Raw genomic sequence first — 17,658 nt, forward strand, 5'->3', positions numbered from 1 at the left:
AGGGAAGGGGTGGAAGCCACTTACATGTGACTATGTGAGCCCCCGCATGATATTTTTTATGTTTTTTTACTAGATACTACGTAAGCCAAAACAGTTATCCATATTGTAAGACGAGGGTTGAACATTTCTAGTATTGTGGTTTGAGGATGTAACAAGATGTCACTATGCCAGGATGAGATATGTAAAGTGAACTTATTCCCCTCGAATACATACACCTTTACAGTAGATAACGGAGCAATCAAGAAATACAGACCAGCCCAAAATATTTGGACCAAAACACTACAGTGCGGCCATATGTATTGTGCCGATTGGGCCAAAACATAGAAGTTTCCCCCTCCAGCAAATTGTTTCAGACTTTTTTCAGGTGAACTGCATGTACTCATACGTAAAATAGTCAATCAATTTTTTTATTTCAAAAAAAAAAGAAAAAGAAGACCCTCATATAGATGATTATGTCCTATAAATGAATCTTATGTGAAGCATATCTATCTATCTACCCTATAATTCACTAACTCATTTTACTCATCTTTCACTCCTACACTCTTACATTCATCACTCAACGGTTCAGATCGTCCGTGTAAAATCGAACGATGGAGATCGATCCAACCTCCCCCCTCCCGGAATCGCCGATTCCACCTCCCACCTCCTGAATCGCGCACGCCCCACTCTCTCTCTCGCTCTCCCAGATCCGCGTCTCCTCTCCGTCGGTCCGGCCTCATCCAAGGTCGCCGTCTGCCGCCCTAATCGCCGCAACCTTGCTCCCTCCCCTAACCACGCTGCCGCCCTAATCGCCGCCTGCCGCGTGCCGCCGCCTTAGATCCTCCGTCGTCAAGGGCGCCGGCTCGCGCCGCTCGCCGCGGTCTCCATAGCCGTTCTCATCTCTCCCCTGCCGCGGCCGCCTTCAATCCTCCGTGGTCAAGGGCGCCGGCTCGCTGTGGTCTCCATCGCCGCCCTCATCTCTCCCCTGTCGCCGCCCACTGTGAGTCCTCGACGGTGGTGAAGCGGTGGCGCGGTGATCTCCGGCGAAATCGACATGCAGCGCGCGCGGCAATTCATTTCTGACCGAGGTGGCGCGGTGGCTGGAACGAAAGGCGCCTCGCCGGCATGACGTGGACTGCAGCGGATCTTCGGCAACATCACAGCGCCATTGCTCCATCTTCCATCGGCAATTGTGCTCCTCGTTGGCAAGTGGCGGCTTGAACAGTAGCATGGCGCTCCCCGACGACCGATCAGTGTGGCAGCTCTAACGATCTTTGTGCTCCCCTGTTTGTGCTGCTAATCTCCATTGAGATTAGGTCAAATTTCCCCAATTTTATTGTTTCCAATTAGAGAGTTTCTGTATATATGTTTCAAATTATAGCATCGTCTTTTGCTCATATATCATTTTTGTTTAGCGAAAATATATGATGAAAATTTGTATGTGTGGTAACAGAAAAAAAATTGCAACCATAAAATCATGTATATAGTCAGGTTCTGAACAAATTACATATCAGGCTAATTCATGTGGATCATGTGGTTAATTCAGACAAAAAATTGCTGTACATAATTGTTCAAAGAAACCTTTTTTTAAGACAAATATGAGCTCATTTTAGAAAAAAAAATCCATTCCTCTACTTCAAACAGTGATCACTCCAAGTGCACGTTCTATCGACCATATTATGATTTAATGAGATGCTTATAGCCTTTCTGGTGTAAATGCAGTCAATAGCAGGGAATCTTTCCTATGTGGTCAAGGGTGCTGGCTTGCTGGGGTCTCCTTCACCCTGACATCAGGTTGCCGTCGATCCATCGCCTTCATAATGTGTTGGGTAAGAAACAAATCAACGATTTGAGTTTGCAGTATATGGAGTGTTATATCGACTGAAATATTATTTTTTATTCTTTTGTTTGTAACCTCAAGCTTCCCAGATTGCTAATTCATGTCCCAGATTATTGGTAGTTTGTCTACTGAGGATTCTGTACTGGAAAACATGTCAGGGCAGTGTGGCGTTGTGCTGTCTGTGAATACATGTTTCTTTGAGAGGGAGGAGCGTGAGAGAAAACGCCAGATTTTTTGGCATTCTCAACTAGAATGAGAAATATGAATACACTGGAAGATGTGAATCTGCCAAGATGTTTGCCAAGCTCTAGATACACCATTTGTTTGCTAAGGTGTTTTCAGTAAAATTCCTTTGGGCAACTATGACAATGGTAAATCACGTAAATGATGGTAATTTACCAAGTGTTTTTCTACCAAATTACATCAAACATCAAACATTGTATATATTTTCATGGGCCATATTGGAAATGTTGTTTTATGGCTAATATTAGCATTCTTATTTTTCAGATCCGATAAATTTCAGGTTGCAACTTACAAGGATCGATTTTAGTAGGACTACCAAGTTGCCTAGGATTTTAGGGTAAGGATTATTTGTTTTTCTGATGCGGATCATGGAAATCGTGTGAAAAATTATCCAGATTCTGGTCTTGAATTATACTTGTCAAAACTGACAAGATTATATGAATAGCTATAAAAATAACTCTACTGTTTCTTTTTGTGTGGACATATATTGTATATTGAAGTGATTATATATAATTGTCTATGGTCATGGATTATTATTTTCATATAGTAATAATATCATGTATGCTGATTTAGAAAGCTTTTGGTCTAGAATATTCTGATTTTCTCTCTTTGTAAGGCCAAGCTATGGTATTTTTGATTCACCTCACTTGCAAATTGTAATGAGTTTTATTTGTATACATCCAAATGAAAAATAATACTTCCTCCGTTGCAGCCAGCATGTGCTATAGAGATTGTATCAAGCAGCCAAAATATCATGTGCTCGTCATGGAAGGCCCGTCATGGAAGGCGGTCGAGTCGGAGAAAAGAAGTGGATCAATTAATATAACATCTCTAAGCATTTTGCTTTTTAGTTGTTGTTTGCTAGCATAATTACTTCTGTATTTTGTTGTTTCCTAGATGTTTTGAATTTTTTTTATGAACGATTTCGGTCGCGATTTATTTGCGAATATGATTATGTATTATTTGTTACATATATATGCTTGTAAAAGCGTGACTACGTATATTACCGAATGTTACCGTAGCGTTAGCATGGACATGCTACTAGTAATAAATTGGTTTGAAGTTAACCAAGCGGTAAGCTTGTTTAATTTGTCACGAATCAGGTTGTTTGTCAAAGTGAAAAAGAGAAAAAAAAAGATTCAACAGAAAAAATTGGGGATGTCTGTCAGACAACCTCTGGGCCACCCTGCACTGGAGTGAACCAGGCAGGAACGATCCTCTACAGCCGTCGGATGAGCTCGCATCGGATTCATCCTGGCCGTTAATCACGCTCTGGCCCAGAGGTCATGTCGCATCAACCAGACTGGAGTGCTTGCCTCCTTATTGGTAAAGGATGCAACGGTACGAGCCTATAGAACAGATCCTGTTCAAGTAAGGTCGTGCCCTGGGTCACCCGGCTACACCTTATAAGTAGCTCAAGATTCGTGTGAAGTGGCGAGGTGGTACTAATATTTAGCTCCGCCGCTTGCGCTCTGCTGATAGTGCAATGGGCCGGCCCTGTTTAAAGATGTTGCAAGTTGTACAGGCCCACGTTGGCTTTCACTCCAAGGATGTCCTATCGAGTTTGAATTCTACAAATGTTGACCGTCTCAGCTCTAAGACAGAAACGCGATGCTGTCGTTCTATTCAAGTAGGAGTAAGTATTCACTACAGTGATACCAATATTTATTCATTATATTTCATACCAATATTTAGTTCGCGTGTGTGAACGGCGTCCGAGTTTCTCATATAGGATACTAGGATAAATTATTTTACAGTGATATATCAATGTCCCATACCATTGGAATTGTCACGGTTAATTTGTTGTACACACTCGATCCAAAATATAAGTTATCATTTTCCAAGTGTCCTATGAATATAGGTTATCCTAGACATTCGAGTTCTTCATTTGCACTTCATTACTTTGTACTGAGTAAATACTTATCATTATTATTATTATTATTATTATTATAGAAATATGGTATATGGTATAAATATTTATTATTACTTTGTACTCAAATATACGCATGCATACTCACCGCTACAAACGCACATCGTACTTTTATAAACACATCCAAGAAACCGTTAACGAATACATAGCCCACTACTTAAAAAAATTAATCATAAATATAAACTCTCGTATCAAATCTTGGATTTGAACCCAATGCTAACATTTCACCACAAAAGGATTGCCCATATTTTCCAACACAAGTACTCCCTGTCCCTCCTTCCGACCTTTCATCAAATACTACTACTTCACTGACACTCTTCGACTTTAATCATTAATATTTACTACTTCCTCTGTTTTATATTATAAGACTTTCTAGTATTACCCACATTCATATATATGTCAATGAATCCATGTGTTTAGATTCATTAACGTATATATGAATGTTGACAAGGTTAGAAAGTCTTATAACCTAAGACGGAGGTAGTACATGGTTATACTACTATTGATGAAAACTTAATGCTTATGTTTAAAATACAATACACTTCATAATACGTCAATTTCTAAATATTTATTTTTTTATGAAGAACGGATATATAGTCAAAGTATTAAATATGAATAGTGTGTGGTTCACAAGTATCCGAGAAAAGGGCGAGAGCATATGCGATGGATGGCAAACGTAAGTGATATATTTCTTAATTTTTCCGCAATAGGTCATATGCGATTTATTTTATATATAAAAAAGGAAATACCAAAATCGCAGAAAATATTCACAATTTTTCAGTTCTTGTTACGAGCTACGCGTATGCAGTAGAAGTCAGCGCTCAACAAAACTATTAATACTCCACTGGAGTATTAAAAATGATTATCGAAAACGACCTAACAATATCATATTTTATTTAGGTCTATTATAGCCTTTTGACGACGTGTAAAAAAGTAAGCCTTTCGCAGTATTAATTATTAGTACAAACTTTAAAAATAATTTATTTAATATTTTAAAAGAAACTATTACATAAAATATTTAAAATGCATCATTTAATAATTTAAAAATAGTTGCCGTTTGTACATATCCCTATTCCAGTATTCCCTTGCTCTGGCTTGCCGTTCGTTTCTGCTTTGATTAAGATTAAATGCTGACGTGTAGAACAAGAAATCTATTATCTATTAGTATATAATTAATTAAGTTTTAGATACCAGTACAAATTTAAGAAATAGGGAAATTTGATATTCTAAAGCAATTTTTATATAGAATTTTTTTAAGATAAAATGTTTAGTAATTTAAAAAGCGGGCTAATGGAAACTGACGAAAAAATTTAGTTTCAGCATTCTTTTTTTTTTGACACCTTAGTTTCGGCATTCCGCCACACATTCTCGAAGGAAAAATAAAATCCCCAACGAAAAGCACCTTAAATAATATTACCTCCGTTTTTTAATAGATGACGCCGTTGACTTTTTCTCACATATTTGACCATTCGTCTTATTTAAAAAATTTACGTAATTATAATTTATTTTATTATGAGTTGTTTTATCACTCATAGTACTTTAAGTGTTATTTATATCTTATACATTTGCATAAAATTTTTTAAATAAGACGAATGGTCAAACAGTGAGAAAAAGTCAACGGCGTCATCTATTAAAAAATGGAGGGAGTAAATCACATAGGCCCCACATGCCATCCACCACACACACCCGTCCCCTTCCGGATAACTTCGCCGTTAAGTCAAACTCCACTCTTCTTATCTCATCTCCCCCTACACCGTCTCGTCTCGTCACCTCCCTTCCTCACCACACGCAAGATCTTTCCCCCCACTACACAATTATCACAAAACACCCTGAACAAACATATCACCACCAAAACACCCCTCCTCCGTCAAAAAAAAAACCACTCAACTCAGTTTAAATTTTATAAAAAAAAATCTATCATCTTACCTATCCTCAACATGTAAAACGAGAAATTTTATTTCATTAATATATTTTACCTATCTACCACTCTTATTATACTTTTTTAATAATTAAAGGTATTTTATTCATTCTTACTTTTCACTAATTTTACCTTAAGATGCCAGGAATTGACTTTTTTTTATGAAGGAAGTATGTCTCGAGATCAACAAATTTATATTTCACATAATTTTATGGACTAATCTGCAAAATTTCTTCCACACCTATAGGAGGAGGCAAATCCAAACGAAGGAGAGAGAGAGAGCTCATCGCCATCGCCATGGGAGGAGGCGTCATGCGCACCGCGGCCGCGAAGGTCGGAATCGCCGGGGGCGCGGCCGCCGCGGCGGCGGCGGCGGGCGGGGGCAGGTTCCGCCACGTGGCGCCGGCGTTCGCCACGGCCGCCTCCGCGGAGGCCGCCGCGCCGACGCTGGTGTCCGCGGCGGGCGGCGGCGGCGGTGGCGAGGTCCCCGCGGTGGCGGCGTCGGGGGCGCAGTGGGCGTCGTCGTGGGAGGTGGACGACTGGGAGTTCGCGGACTGGAGGGACGTGGCGGCGGCGGAGCCCGAGGTGACGGCGGCCGGGAAGCCGAGGCTGGTGTTCGCGCCGCCGTCGCGGGAGGAGGCCGAGGAGGCCACCACCGAGCTCAGGGACGCCATAGACAGGTGAAAGATTGCAAGATTTTAGGAGCCTTGATTGCCAATTCGTCGAATTGACCAGGGTTCGGGGAGGCCGTATATTTTTCCCCTTTTTACTGTTGAGAGGGGATAAATTGGGGATTTTTTTTCCCCCTTAGATGCTTTTTGGGATTGTCTCGATTATCAATTAGCACTTGGTGACCTGTCCCTTATGATTTGGATTTCGAATGGTTAGGGTTCGGATTTCGGAGTTCATACTGTCTTAGATTTGGGGATGTTACTGATTGGATGGTTTGCAGAATCTATTTTAGACTTTTAGGATTAAGGAATGGGTCACATATTTTGTTAGAGCGTCGAACTGTGGAATTAAAATCGTGCTGTGTGGTGATCAACCATGGGCCAGTTCAGGGGACTCCTCATTCAAAACTGAGAAATACATTAAAAATGATAGATTATGCTGCGTTGTTACTATATTTTAGAACACGAAATTGAAATGATCTTTTGTGTTCTAAAGTCTAGATAAATATGACAAAATTATTGTTTGCCGTTGTTGCTAAGCACTCTACACATTACTACCCCTATCAGCTTTTTTTTGTACCAACCCTATCAGCTTAAATTGAAAGATGAATCCAGTTTTAGGTTTATAACTAGCCTTCGTTCATGTGTTAATTCAGCAACTAATCATGGAATATACCTACGCCTATTCATGCTTTGTTGGCAAGAGAAAATATTTTGTGCATTTCATTAAATTTCGAATGCTGCACTGAGTACTGTAATCTGCATATGCACAGTTTTCTTTATCTTTAAATTTAATTTGAGATTAGTACATATTTATTTGGTTGTTATGAAATGATTGCTGTAGGGTTTATTTTTCTGAGGCTCCCATAGAAGTTGTGAAAGAACAGGATAAAGATCTTAGCAAGCTGGGAGCCGATGCAATAATTCCTGCTATGCCAGGACATGTGATGCAAGCTTTTACCTTGTTGAAATCAAGCCCAGAGGCACAGGTTTGTATTATATTACTTTATTGTTGTTTTAATCAATCTCCGTCAGCTGTTATTATGATCATATCTATTTCTGAGTTAGGGTATCTCATATTATTTGTGTTCATATATTTTTTATGAACGAATATATACATCAGGAAAACTTTATGCACTATTGTTGCTGAGGATGTACTGTGTTTAGAAACTTGGAAGTCATCAATCAGTTTTTGGTTTGTGTATTTACTGTTATCATGTGCCCTTTTTATATTTAGTATTTTTGCATGTTTCAGTGATTACATAGTATACACTCCATGTTGAGGGTTCGTAGTTCAGACTTCACATATGAGCATGGCACTTCATCATTGCATAATTTTTGTGTTGGTTGATTGCTCACCATGGATGCAACTTTTAATTCAGCTTGATTCATTCTGATGGCTCATGTTTCACTAATCTTGTTTTTATTGGTCTCCAGGGTGTTGTTGCATCTCTTGCCTCTGATAAAAATGTCTGGGACGCAGTGTTGAAAAATGAGAAGGTCATGGAATTTTACAAGACGCACCAGCAAAGTATGTACCACCTCGATTACTAACCATTCGCCATTTTATATCTCCTATTTGTCTTTCAACCAAACTGTATTACCCTTATTTCCTTTCTTGAGATGATACAATAATTACATCTTCCTATGACACAGGTCTGGTTTATACTTTCCCTGAGGGCACTGCCTCGGTAGTTTCACCTGAGAAGCTTGCAGACGCCTCCTCAGAGAATTCATCCTCCGGGGAGAAGCCTGAGAGCTCCCCTTTTGCAGACTTCATGGATAATGCAAGGAAGACGGTGATCGACATTGTGAACAATATAACCAACTTTTTCCAAGATATGTTCCGCAAACCCAATGAAGCCGAGATTCTTGGTGGATCATTCATGGCTCTGGCCATAGCAGTCATCCTGTTAATTATGTTTAAGAAGGCGTGAGATTTTGGTTCGACCTCCCTTGGGAATGATTGTGCTTTAAATTCGTCGAAAATAACTGGCATCGTATTATTAAGTACTACTACAATGTAATACTATATAGCTGTGTCTACTGCGTCCTTGAATATATTTGAGGACACAGGACAGTACAATAAAGACATCGTTTTATCTAATATCTAATATTGTACAGTACCTTATGTAAATGGCTGAATATCGTCTATATTTGCCGAAGCATAGTCGTTTCGTTGTGTATTTAGGCTACTGATAAAATGGACATTCCAAAAATGAGAACTGGTGTGTTAAGAAAATGTTGGGAGGGAGAACTTGCGAAAGACATTATTTTTAAAAAAAAAAAAGAACTTGCTGGGTCTGAATTTTAAAAAAAAGACCCTCATATAGGTGGTTATGTCATCATAAATGTAAATGAACCATGCATGAACCGATTATAAACTCGTCCGCAAAGTTAACCAGGCAACCAAGTTTAAAAGGTAAACTGAACTCGGCCTTCGCCGTCCAAATTTTCTTGAGCGTTTAATTTGCCACGAATCAGGTTGTTTGTCATAGTGAAAAAAGAGAAAAAAAAAAGATGAGAAAAGAAAAAATTGGGGATGTCTGTCAGACAACCTCTGGGCCACCCTGCACTGGAGTGAACCAGGCAGGAACGATCCTCTACAGCCGTCGGATGAGACCGCATCGGATTCATCCTGGCCCGTTAATCACGCTCTGGCCCAGAGGCCATATCGCATCAACCAGACTTGAGTGCTTACCTCCTTATCGGTAAAGGATGCAACGGTACGAGCCTATAGAACAGATCCTGTTCAAGTAAGGTCGTGCCACAAAGCCCCGCGCTCCAACTTATAAGCAGCTCCAGCTTCTTCCAAACTGGCGAGGTGGTACTAAACTATGTCCTTTCAACTAAAGGACTCGAAGCAGCCCAGGTTGACAAAAAGGTAAAGGCCCAGCCCATTTAAAAGATGATCTCTAGTCGCGATGAGTCCCGTCCCGTGTACATTGTTTATATATCTACCCTTTCGGATACGACTTGTCCATTTGTTCTATGTTTCATATGTAGACGTATCTGTCTGGTATTACCGAACGAGGATGTTCTGGTGGAAATGTGCAATATAAAATAAAACGTGTCAAAGCTTATATAAGAATTATTACGGGACCTATTATTCATTTCATTCATTTCTGCAAAATTGCATCAAGAGTCCTTATAGGGTTTATACATTTAGTATACAACAGGTACAGCTTCGAGGAATAACTGGTGAGCTACTAAAGGTACAACTTTCTTCTTTTTATGCTGTATGAAGCATTGAATCGGTAAGTTGTTAGTAAGCTCTAGAGTACAGTTCTGTTTGCTTTATACCCCAAGGAAATCGATGTCGTTCTCAGTGAGAAACATCTTTCCTCTGTTTGCATTGTTGGCCCTCCGCTGGGAGGGGGGTTGGCCTCTCTGTAATAACAACATTTTTAGAAGCAGAAGATGTGGTTCCATCTAGTTAACAGAATGAGAAGTGAAATTTTGTACTGTACCTTGCGCAAAACAAATGCGAGGTAGAGATAGGCTACCTCCCATTCATCCTGTGACAGTGTACCTGCAAAGTTTCTGATGTTAGTGGTGGCGAGAGTGGATTATGTTGGAGGTAGGAAATTTACTTGGTTCCGAGTGAAAATTACTTTGGTCCTGCCTTCCATCACCTAGGGCACCCAGCCTCCGCATGAGCTCAGCAAACTCTGGCTTTTGCAAGTACTCGTGTACAAATTCATGGAAGTTTTTCGTCAGAACCAACTCCAGGTCATACTGCAATACATTCAAAACGTGTCAGAACTACATGCATCTGATTGCAACTTTATATGCGCATACAAAATATAAAAAGGTGTACACGCAGTAGTACACATGAGAAATAAAATGAACTTCCATAGATTTTACAATCAACTTACTGCAAAATAAGGGAAAACAGCAGAGTGTTACTCGCAATAGTTTAAGGAAGAGAATACCTCCTCTGCCAGCAATTTGAAGAGATGGAATGGAACAACCCATTCCGGGCAATCAACAGCATCCTGCATATTGCCATAGACGTCTTATACATCATAAGTTTCCCAACAGCCAATGCAGCCAACAAGAAAGAACACAAAGAAGGAAGTCCAGTCTGGAGGGAAACAAAAATTCTAGCATTCCAATACAACACAAGTATGAAGCCAAAATGTGGGACAACGAAGACCATAAAAAATGAAGGACCAGGACGCCCAAACAAGTTGTAGCACATATATGTTAGTAAAATGACCAGAGGCATTTGCTTCTAAACTCCAAAGAAAATGTCTAGGGTAAATAAACAGTAATCATTGCCAATATCGACATTATGTTCTGTGTGACCTAGAAGAACCTATAGTTTGTTAAAAAAAAATCAAAATAGTGTAAATGGATGCACATCAATTGAGTATTTTCAATACTTTAGAACAAGCATCAGAAAAAGCAAAGCATACAAAACCACCAGAATGCAAACATATCAAATTTTGTTTGCATCACAAATTCTCTAATTTTACTTAGTTACTGGTTGAGTAAAATTACTCAATTAGTTTATCAGTACTCAATTAAAGCAACTAAGAAACAAGTGCTAAGATAAATCACCCTATAGAAACACACACTAAAGCAACATGATTACAAATTATGAGTAATCCCTTACCTCTAAGTGAAACTTGTATTTGATACCGAAAGGTCTGGATGCGGGGAATTTCTACACCATTGTGAAAACCAAAAATAGAAAACAGGCTAGTTAGTATCAAGACCCAACAGAAAGTGGTTATTATGAACATATGAACACAATTACCTTTTCAGCATACTCTTCGCCAAAACTAATCCAGTAAACACCATTCCCAAATTCCATGCCATCAGCTGAGGATAGGAAAGTTTGAGAAAAAAGGCATGTAGCTTTATCGCAAGTACAGTTAGACCAAAATTAATCAAAATATAGGCCCGCCAGTGAAAACAGTGACCTACTTTCTCTAAGCCTTTTGATGATGACATTAGCATCAGGCATTGTCCCAATGAAAACTCCTCCAGGACGAAGCAAAGCAGATACATTAGCTAGGGCTTGTCTTGCACGTGCTTCAGTTGACCATGAGTAATGTAACGCAAACTGGAAAATACAAAGAGAACTTAAAATTTTGGAAAGTGCCGAAGCAATTCAAAGGAGATAACTACATAGCTCACTATAATCACTCTCATTTAATATTTAGATATTTTTAGGTTTTATCAGTTAATACAGAATAAAGCCACCGTTGTTACATTTTATTTGCTCTGTCTGAACATTTAATGAATCAACGATCCTTTCAGTTTCAACATCTCATGAAAAAAAAATTCTATTGCTAACTGTCAATAGTGAATGTACTGAAAACATGTGTAATTAGAGAAAATTCAAAGAAATATAAAATTCCACTAGAAATTACCAAATAATCAGTCACACACACAACAACAAAAACAATGGACCCAAATAAGAGCACATAGCTAGGAAATATAAAGGTAGGTCACTCACCTGGCAGCTACATATGTCAAACGGAGCATCCTCATATAAATGCTCATCCAAACGAGCCTAAGGAATACATAAAAAAAACTAGTCACATCATTATAACAATGGAAGAGAATTTAGAAGTGAAGGGTGAAGCATGTTCTTCGTGGAGCAAAAACATAGGGCAAAACAACTGCCATTAGCAAAATGTATGAATATGTTAACAAGACTATGAAAATGCATACAGCTTGCATATGATTTGACACAACTCCACAAAGTGCGCTTGTACTTTGGGGGAAAAAATCCAAGGCACTGTGCTAATAACATTATCAGCATGTTTGTGCTTACAAAGCATAATAACAATATAATATCACATCTGGTTATAGCAAATCAGGTGTGTTGCAGCATTTAATTTCTGTTTTACCTCGTAACAATCAGCACAAATAAGCCGTGCAGGAAAACTGAACTTCTTCCTTCGTTGTTGATCAGTGTCACCATTATAGCGAGTCATGCAATCTTTTATCTGAAATTGTAATGTCATTTTTTTCGTGGTCCAAACTCCAAAGTAATGCAAATACATCAATAAGAGCATTCAATCTATTATTGCCTACTTGAGACCTGGAAGAACAGAAATAATTCACTAAAAAGCAAAAGAGAGTATTCAAGATTCTTAGGACTGAAATGATACAAACAAAGATGAAGTGGAATATAGATTGAATATATGCACACACACTTCCAAGCTTCAGACAGTCTTAAGTGTCTAGGAGAAAAATACAGTATGTGTTACATATACAACTACACCAAATCACCAAATGGTGCCATCCTACCTAGGCAGAAAAGCAAATACAGGGTATGCATTGCCAAGAATCATAAGCAGACAAATAATTCATTGAACACCATATCATGTTATGACAATAAGTTGAATGCATATAGTACAGATGTCCCTTGATAGAAAACTAACCGAGCCTTCGGCGATATCAACTCCTACATAATATCCAACCTTGGCTTTGTCCCACTTTATCAAGTCACCTCCCTGAGAATCAAAACAGTTGAAACAGGTTAACACTACTTTTACTAAAAAAGTCATTATGTTTCCAACCAATTCTCCGCATGCTGATCACCTTTCCACAAGCCAGATCAAGAACGCAGTCTCCGGGGTGTGCGTAGAGCTGGATCAGAACACTCTTAATCTGCCCACATCGAGATTGGAAGGGTTAAGCTCCGGACGGCCACTTAGCAAGTTGTACCAAACATCAATAAACATCTGAATTCGTCAAAGGAATTTAGGGGTGGACGGATAGGAAGGAAATACCCAGTTGTTGAGCTTCTTGAGGTGGATGATGGGGCTGTTCTCCCGCTCCTCGAGCGTCTGGTTCGACCTCGCGCTGTAGTGGTCCGCCACCCGCCGCGCGCTGCTCCGCTCCTCCGAGTACCCATGCCCCCCATACCCTCCGCCGCCTACCCCCCAAGAAAAAAAACGCCAAAACCGTAGTTAGCTACCACCCGCAGCATCGGTTTTGGCTGGATTGAGGGGTTGATTTGACGAGAGGGTTGGTGGAGAGGAGGAGTGAGTTACCTGCGCCGTACTGGCGCTTGGGGGCGGAGGCGAAGGAGGAGGAGGGCTCGTCGCGGGGCCGCTTGTTCATGCCGCCGGCGATCGCCGCCGCCGCCGCCGCCTGGATTGGAAGGAGGAGGGTTTCGATTCGATTCGATTCGATTCGGCTCGGCTCGGCCGCCGCTCGGTCGGCTCTGCGTCTGCGTCTGTCTCGAATAGGGATGGCAGTCGGGCACGACGGGCACGGGTAGTGACTACCCATGCCCGTGCCCGCGAGGTAATTTATGCCCGCGGGCATGCCCGTTACTACGTGACGGGCAAGGAGTACTTCCCATGCCCGTTGCCCGCGGGCGCCATGTGCCCGCGGGTATGCCCGTTTACCCGTCCAAGATCAGTTCAACTATAATTCCCAGTTTCCCACTAGCAAAGACAATGTCACAATTTAAAGAATCTAAAGAAATGGTACAATAGTACCAAGTTCAATACAAGCATTACAAGTTCATTAATCACAACTTCAAATGACATAGTTTAGCACAATCAACAAACTTCAAATGACATAGTTTTGAGGCAGCCAAACAAGCCATCGCATGTAAAGTTTCTTCTTCTTCTTCTTCCTGTTCAGCATGTTCTGCAGATGCATCCACACCAACAGGAGGAGCAGTTTGTGAGGCTTGCTCACGGTCAGGCTGGCTGCTGCTGACCGGAGGAGTAGCACGCCGGCTGCTACTCGCCGGAGTATTTGTATGCTTGCTGCTGCTTGCTGGAGTTGCCATTAGTTCAAATCACTAGCAATCAAATCACAAATAATAGATCAAAATCAGGAGAGACTAGATCGAAAAAAATAGATACCTAGATCTAGAGGAGAGAAGGGGAATAGAAGGGGAAAAGAAGGGGAATACCTTGCGGAGGACCGGAGGCGGCGGCGACCGGAGACGGCGGCGACCGGGGGGAGGGGGGACCACGGCTCGGCGCAGTGGAGGCAGGAAGCAGCGGCGACGGCGGCCGCAAACGGAGGGGGCCTGGATGGAGGACGACCGGCCGGAGGGGTGCTCGGCGCAGAGGTGAAGCCCCTCCCGGAGGCAAAGCCCCTCCCGTCCCCTTCTGCGGCCGTGAGGCAAAGCCCCTCCCGTCCTCTCTCGTCCCCTCACGGCGACGACTGCTCGGCGGCCGGCGGCGGGAGTGGGGGCGCCGGCGGCGGGGGTAGGGGCGCCGGCGGAGACCGGGGTGGCTAGGAGGAGGAGTCGAGGCTGGGAGGCGGCTGGGACTGGGAGTGGGAGGAGAGGCGGCTGGGAGTGGGAGTGGGAGGAGGCCGGAGGGAGAGAAACCCTAAAGATTTTAGACGGTGGTTTTTATACTAAGTTGACTGAGGGCCCACATGTCAGTTGGTTTCGCGGGTAAACGGGCGAAGCGGGCATGGGTAGTGACTACCCATGCCCGTGCCCGTGTGCCCGTTGGGTATATGTTTTGACCCAAAAAAATACCCATGGGTACTAAATGGAGAACAAACCCAGCTCTATTAGGGTTTTTACCCGCGGGTAAACGGGTAAATGGGCAAAACTGCCATCCCTAGTCTCGAAGAGGTTTGGCTTGGGCTAAACGGGGTCAGGTGTGGTCGAGTGGTGGCGTGGCGTGGCGTGGCGGTGTTCTTGTTAAGCTCGGGTTCGGTGGATTGGGGGGAAGTTTTGGAAGATGACTCATGACTGTGGCTGTGTGTAGTGTTCTCTCGTGTTTCAAATAAGGTTGAAATGTAACCAGATCTCAGCGTCACATCACATGATTAGATTAGAGGACTCCATGTAAGTTTGAATTGTGCAATGTTTAACCTGCAGTTGTGATGGCATGCATGGCGAGATTTTCTTCAGTTGACAGTCTTTAAGATTTCTTTCCCAATCTTGATGCTCAGTTTATAGCTCCAATGATTTGAAAAATTCTCTCTCTCTAACAAACTTGTTTCTTCCTTTACTAAATACTGCGTAGTACTACTAGCTAAATACCCGTGCTCTACTATGGTTAAGTATGAATTATACGCATGCAAAGGCTAGTATATTTCATTATATTATTAAAAATATGAATTATACCTATGCTACTATTGTTTGGAGCAAATTAATTATGAGGTGTCTAGAACAACTCATTTCCGCATATATCTTTGCATAATAACTTGAGATGAAATGATGTAATATGCTCAAGAATGATTTTGTAATATGAAAGTGCATTGAGTAGTTGATAAACAAAATATAAAATAGAGTATAGAACAAAGTTGGTTGATTAACGTGCCACCATAATTGTTCCCTTTTGGAAGAGTATAGAAAACAAATATTATTCATCTACCAAATATTGAATTATGATAATTTTCATATAGTGATGGAGAAGATACTCTAGTGATACAGGCATTTAAAATGAATGTTGCCAGCATAACCATTTGTACAAAGCAATTGATGACATAATGATTTTGTGTATCCCTTGTCCATAATGGAATTGTACCATTTCAATATCTTTCGCTTATAATATGTTTGTTCCAAAAGTTTTCAAATGTATACATATGATTAGTCATTTCTTCACGTTCTTCGCTTAAAAAACTTAGGCTTTTCCGAAACAATGTAAGATGACTAAAACAATAGTCCAACCACTTCTTTTAACACCTTGTAATATTTTCAATGCACTTGTTTTGATGGGATATCTTTTCAATGCATTTCCAGCAAAACCGTTAATATAGTGGCATTTGCAGTCAGTATTTTTACAGCTCCTCTATTTTATTATTTTTCATTTTTATACAAGGGTGTGAAGCCCTACATTGTATAGTATGGTATACATCTTATGACTATTCAAGAGTAATGGAAGAGATCAAAATTTCATAAGTATAATAATAGCTCATTTGAAACGCATTAATAGGTAAACACGGGAATATGATGTCACACCCCATAGAATCCTATATGATTCTAAAACATAGGAACACTAGGCGTGCTGCCTTTGGATAGTTCGCAGTGATTAAACACTAGCGTAAAGTTCATCCTCACTAAATGTAGTTAATGTTATTCCTCTCTTCTATCATTAAGCCATATCACCTCAATTATTTCTTGCCCTTAGATGATTGATCTATGGTCTAAATTATGTTTCTCTTATAAAGTCATATCACCTTAGTTTTGTCTTTGGATGATTAATATATATTACCTTCTTTGTTTTCATTCTCTCATTGATCCATATAGCCTTACTTTTGTTTTTGAACGATCAATTCATATATAATTAAAACTGATATAAGCCACACTATCTCAATTGTTTATAGCTTTTTAATAGTAAATTAGAGATAAAAGTTATATAAAATATAGCTATCTTACATGTTATTTCTACTAATATCATACAAAATTCCTGCAACAATGCGCAGTGTTTCATCTAGTTTCAAAGAAACTTGCACGTGACGCGATAGAGGGAAAAACTAGATAGTGCATTGGACTTTCAAAGGGAAAAAAAGTTTTAGCGTATGTTCACTTTTCTATGGAATTGGGGGGCATAGAAGGTCATTAATTTCATAGGATTTATTTGCATCATATTCCTTTGTGTGCAAAGGGCCTCACATGGTTTTATTTCTAAGAGTTTGGATCTTCCGAAACTCCCATAAAAATCCTTCAATCGAAAGGAGACCTAAACCTTCTCATTCCATCACCCATCTCAAAACGTGCACTTCCCGTAAAAATCCTTCAATCGAAAGGAGACCTAAACCTTCTTATTCCATCACCCATCTCAAAACGTCCACTTGTTCTCCAGCATACTGACCTCACGCTTGATGAAGAATAATGTTAAGGATGATAAACAGAATATGCACTCACATTTTGGTTCAATACGAAGGAGGTAACACCCAATCTAGTAAGGGGACCCAAAACGTAGGGCCATTATGAAACAAATAAAATGGCAGATGATGGATAATCGTGGGGTTTAGTTAAATTTATATAATATAAAGCTAACCAATAGCTTGAAAAAGTAATCAAAGCAATGTTGATGAAAAGTTTATTTAGAGAAAACAAAATTTTCAAAGCATGGCATGAATAATCCGCTTGATACTCCGTAATCCATTATCTGCTTTTAGT

General features: G+C 40.5%; 2 protein-coding genes and 2 non-coding genes across 4 annotated transcripts; 1 reads left to right on the top strand and 3 right to left on the bottom strand.

Moving 5' to 3' along the window:
- Positions 1 to 3,221: 3,221 nt before the first annotated feature.
- On the bottom strand, positions 3,222 to 3,443 carry LOC112936240 (small nucleolar RNA U3). Its single transcript, XR_003238367.1, has one exon. It is a non-coding gene; the product is annotated as a small nucleolar RNA U3 (small nucleolar RNA).
- Positions 3,444 to 6,150: 2,707 nt separating this feature from the next.
- LOC4344817 (uncharacterized) lies at positions 6,151 to 8,766 on the top strand. The gene is made up of 4 exons (NM_001422463.1): positions 6,151 to 6,590; positions 7,426 to 7,570; positions 8,019 to 8,112; positions 8,238 to 8,766. The coding sequence occupies exons 1-4, from the start codon at positions 6,208 to 6,210 to the stop codon at positions 8,516 to 8,518; spliced, it is 903 nt and encodes a 300-aa protein (NP_001409392.1). The 5' UTR covers positions 6,151 to 6,207; the 3' UTR covers positions 8,519 to 8,766.
- A 358-nt stretch (positions 8,767 to 9,124) lies between these two features.
- LOC112936241 (small nucleolar RNA U3) lies at positions 9,125 to 9,347 on the bottom strand. The gene has a single exon (XR_003238368.1). It is a non-coding gene; the product is annotated as a small nucleolar RNA U3 (small nucleolar RNA).
- A 317-nt stretch (positions 9,348 to 9,664) lies between these two features.
- On the bottom strand, positions 9,665 to 13,802 carry LOC4344818 (mRNA cap guanine-N7 methyltransferase 1-like). Its single transcript, NM_001422465.1, has 13 exons — positions 13,601 to 13,802; positions 13,337 to 13,482; positions 13,146 to 13,214; positions 12,986 to 13,057; positions 12,449 to 12,547; positions 12,052 to 12,108; positions 11,517 to 11,655; positions 11,347 to 11,411; positions 11,203 to 11,253; positions 10,517 to 10,579; positions 10,196 to 10,319; positions 10,052 to 10,113; positions 9,665 to 9,971 (listed from the first exon to the last, which is right to left on the bottom strand). The coding sequence occupies exons 1-13, from the start codon at positions 13,668 to 13,670 to the stop codon at positions 9,879 to 9,881; spliced, it is 1,110 nt and encodes a 369-aa protein (NP_001409394.1). The 5' UTR covers positions 13,671 to 13,802; the 3' UTR covers positions 9,665 to 9,878.
- Between the last annotated feature and the right edge of the window lie 3,856 nt (positions 13,803 to 17,658).

Source organism: Oryza sativa, chromosome 8 (assembly GCF_034140825.1).
Source record: "Oryza sativa Japonica Group chromosome 8, ASM3414082v1".
NCBI classification, from domain to species: domain Eukaryota; kingdom Viridiplantae; phylum Streptophyta; class Magnoliopsida; order Poales; family Poaceae; genus Oryza; species Oryza sativa.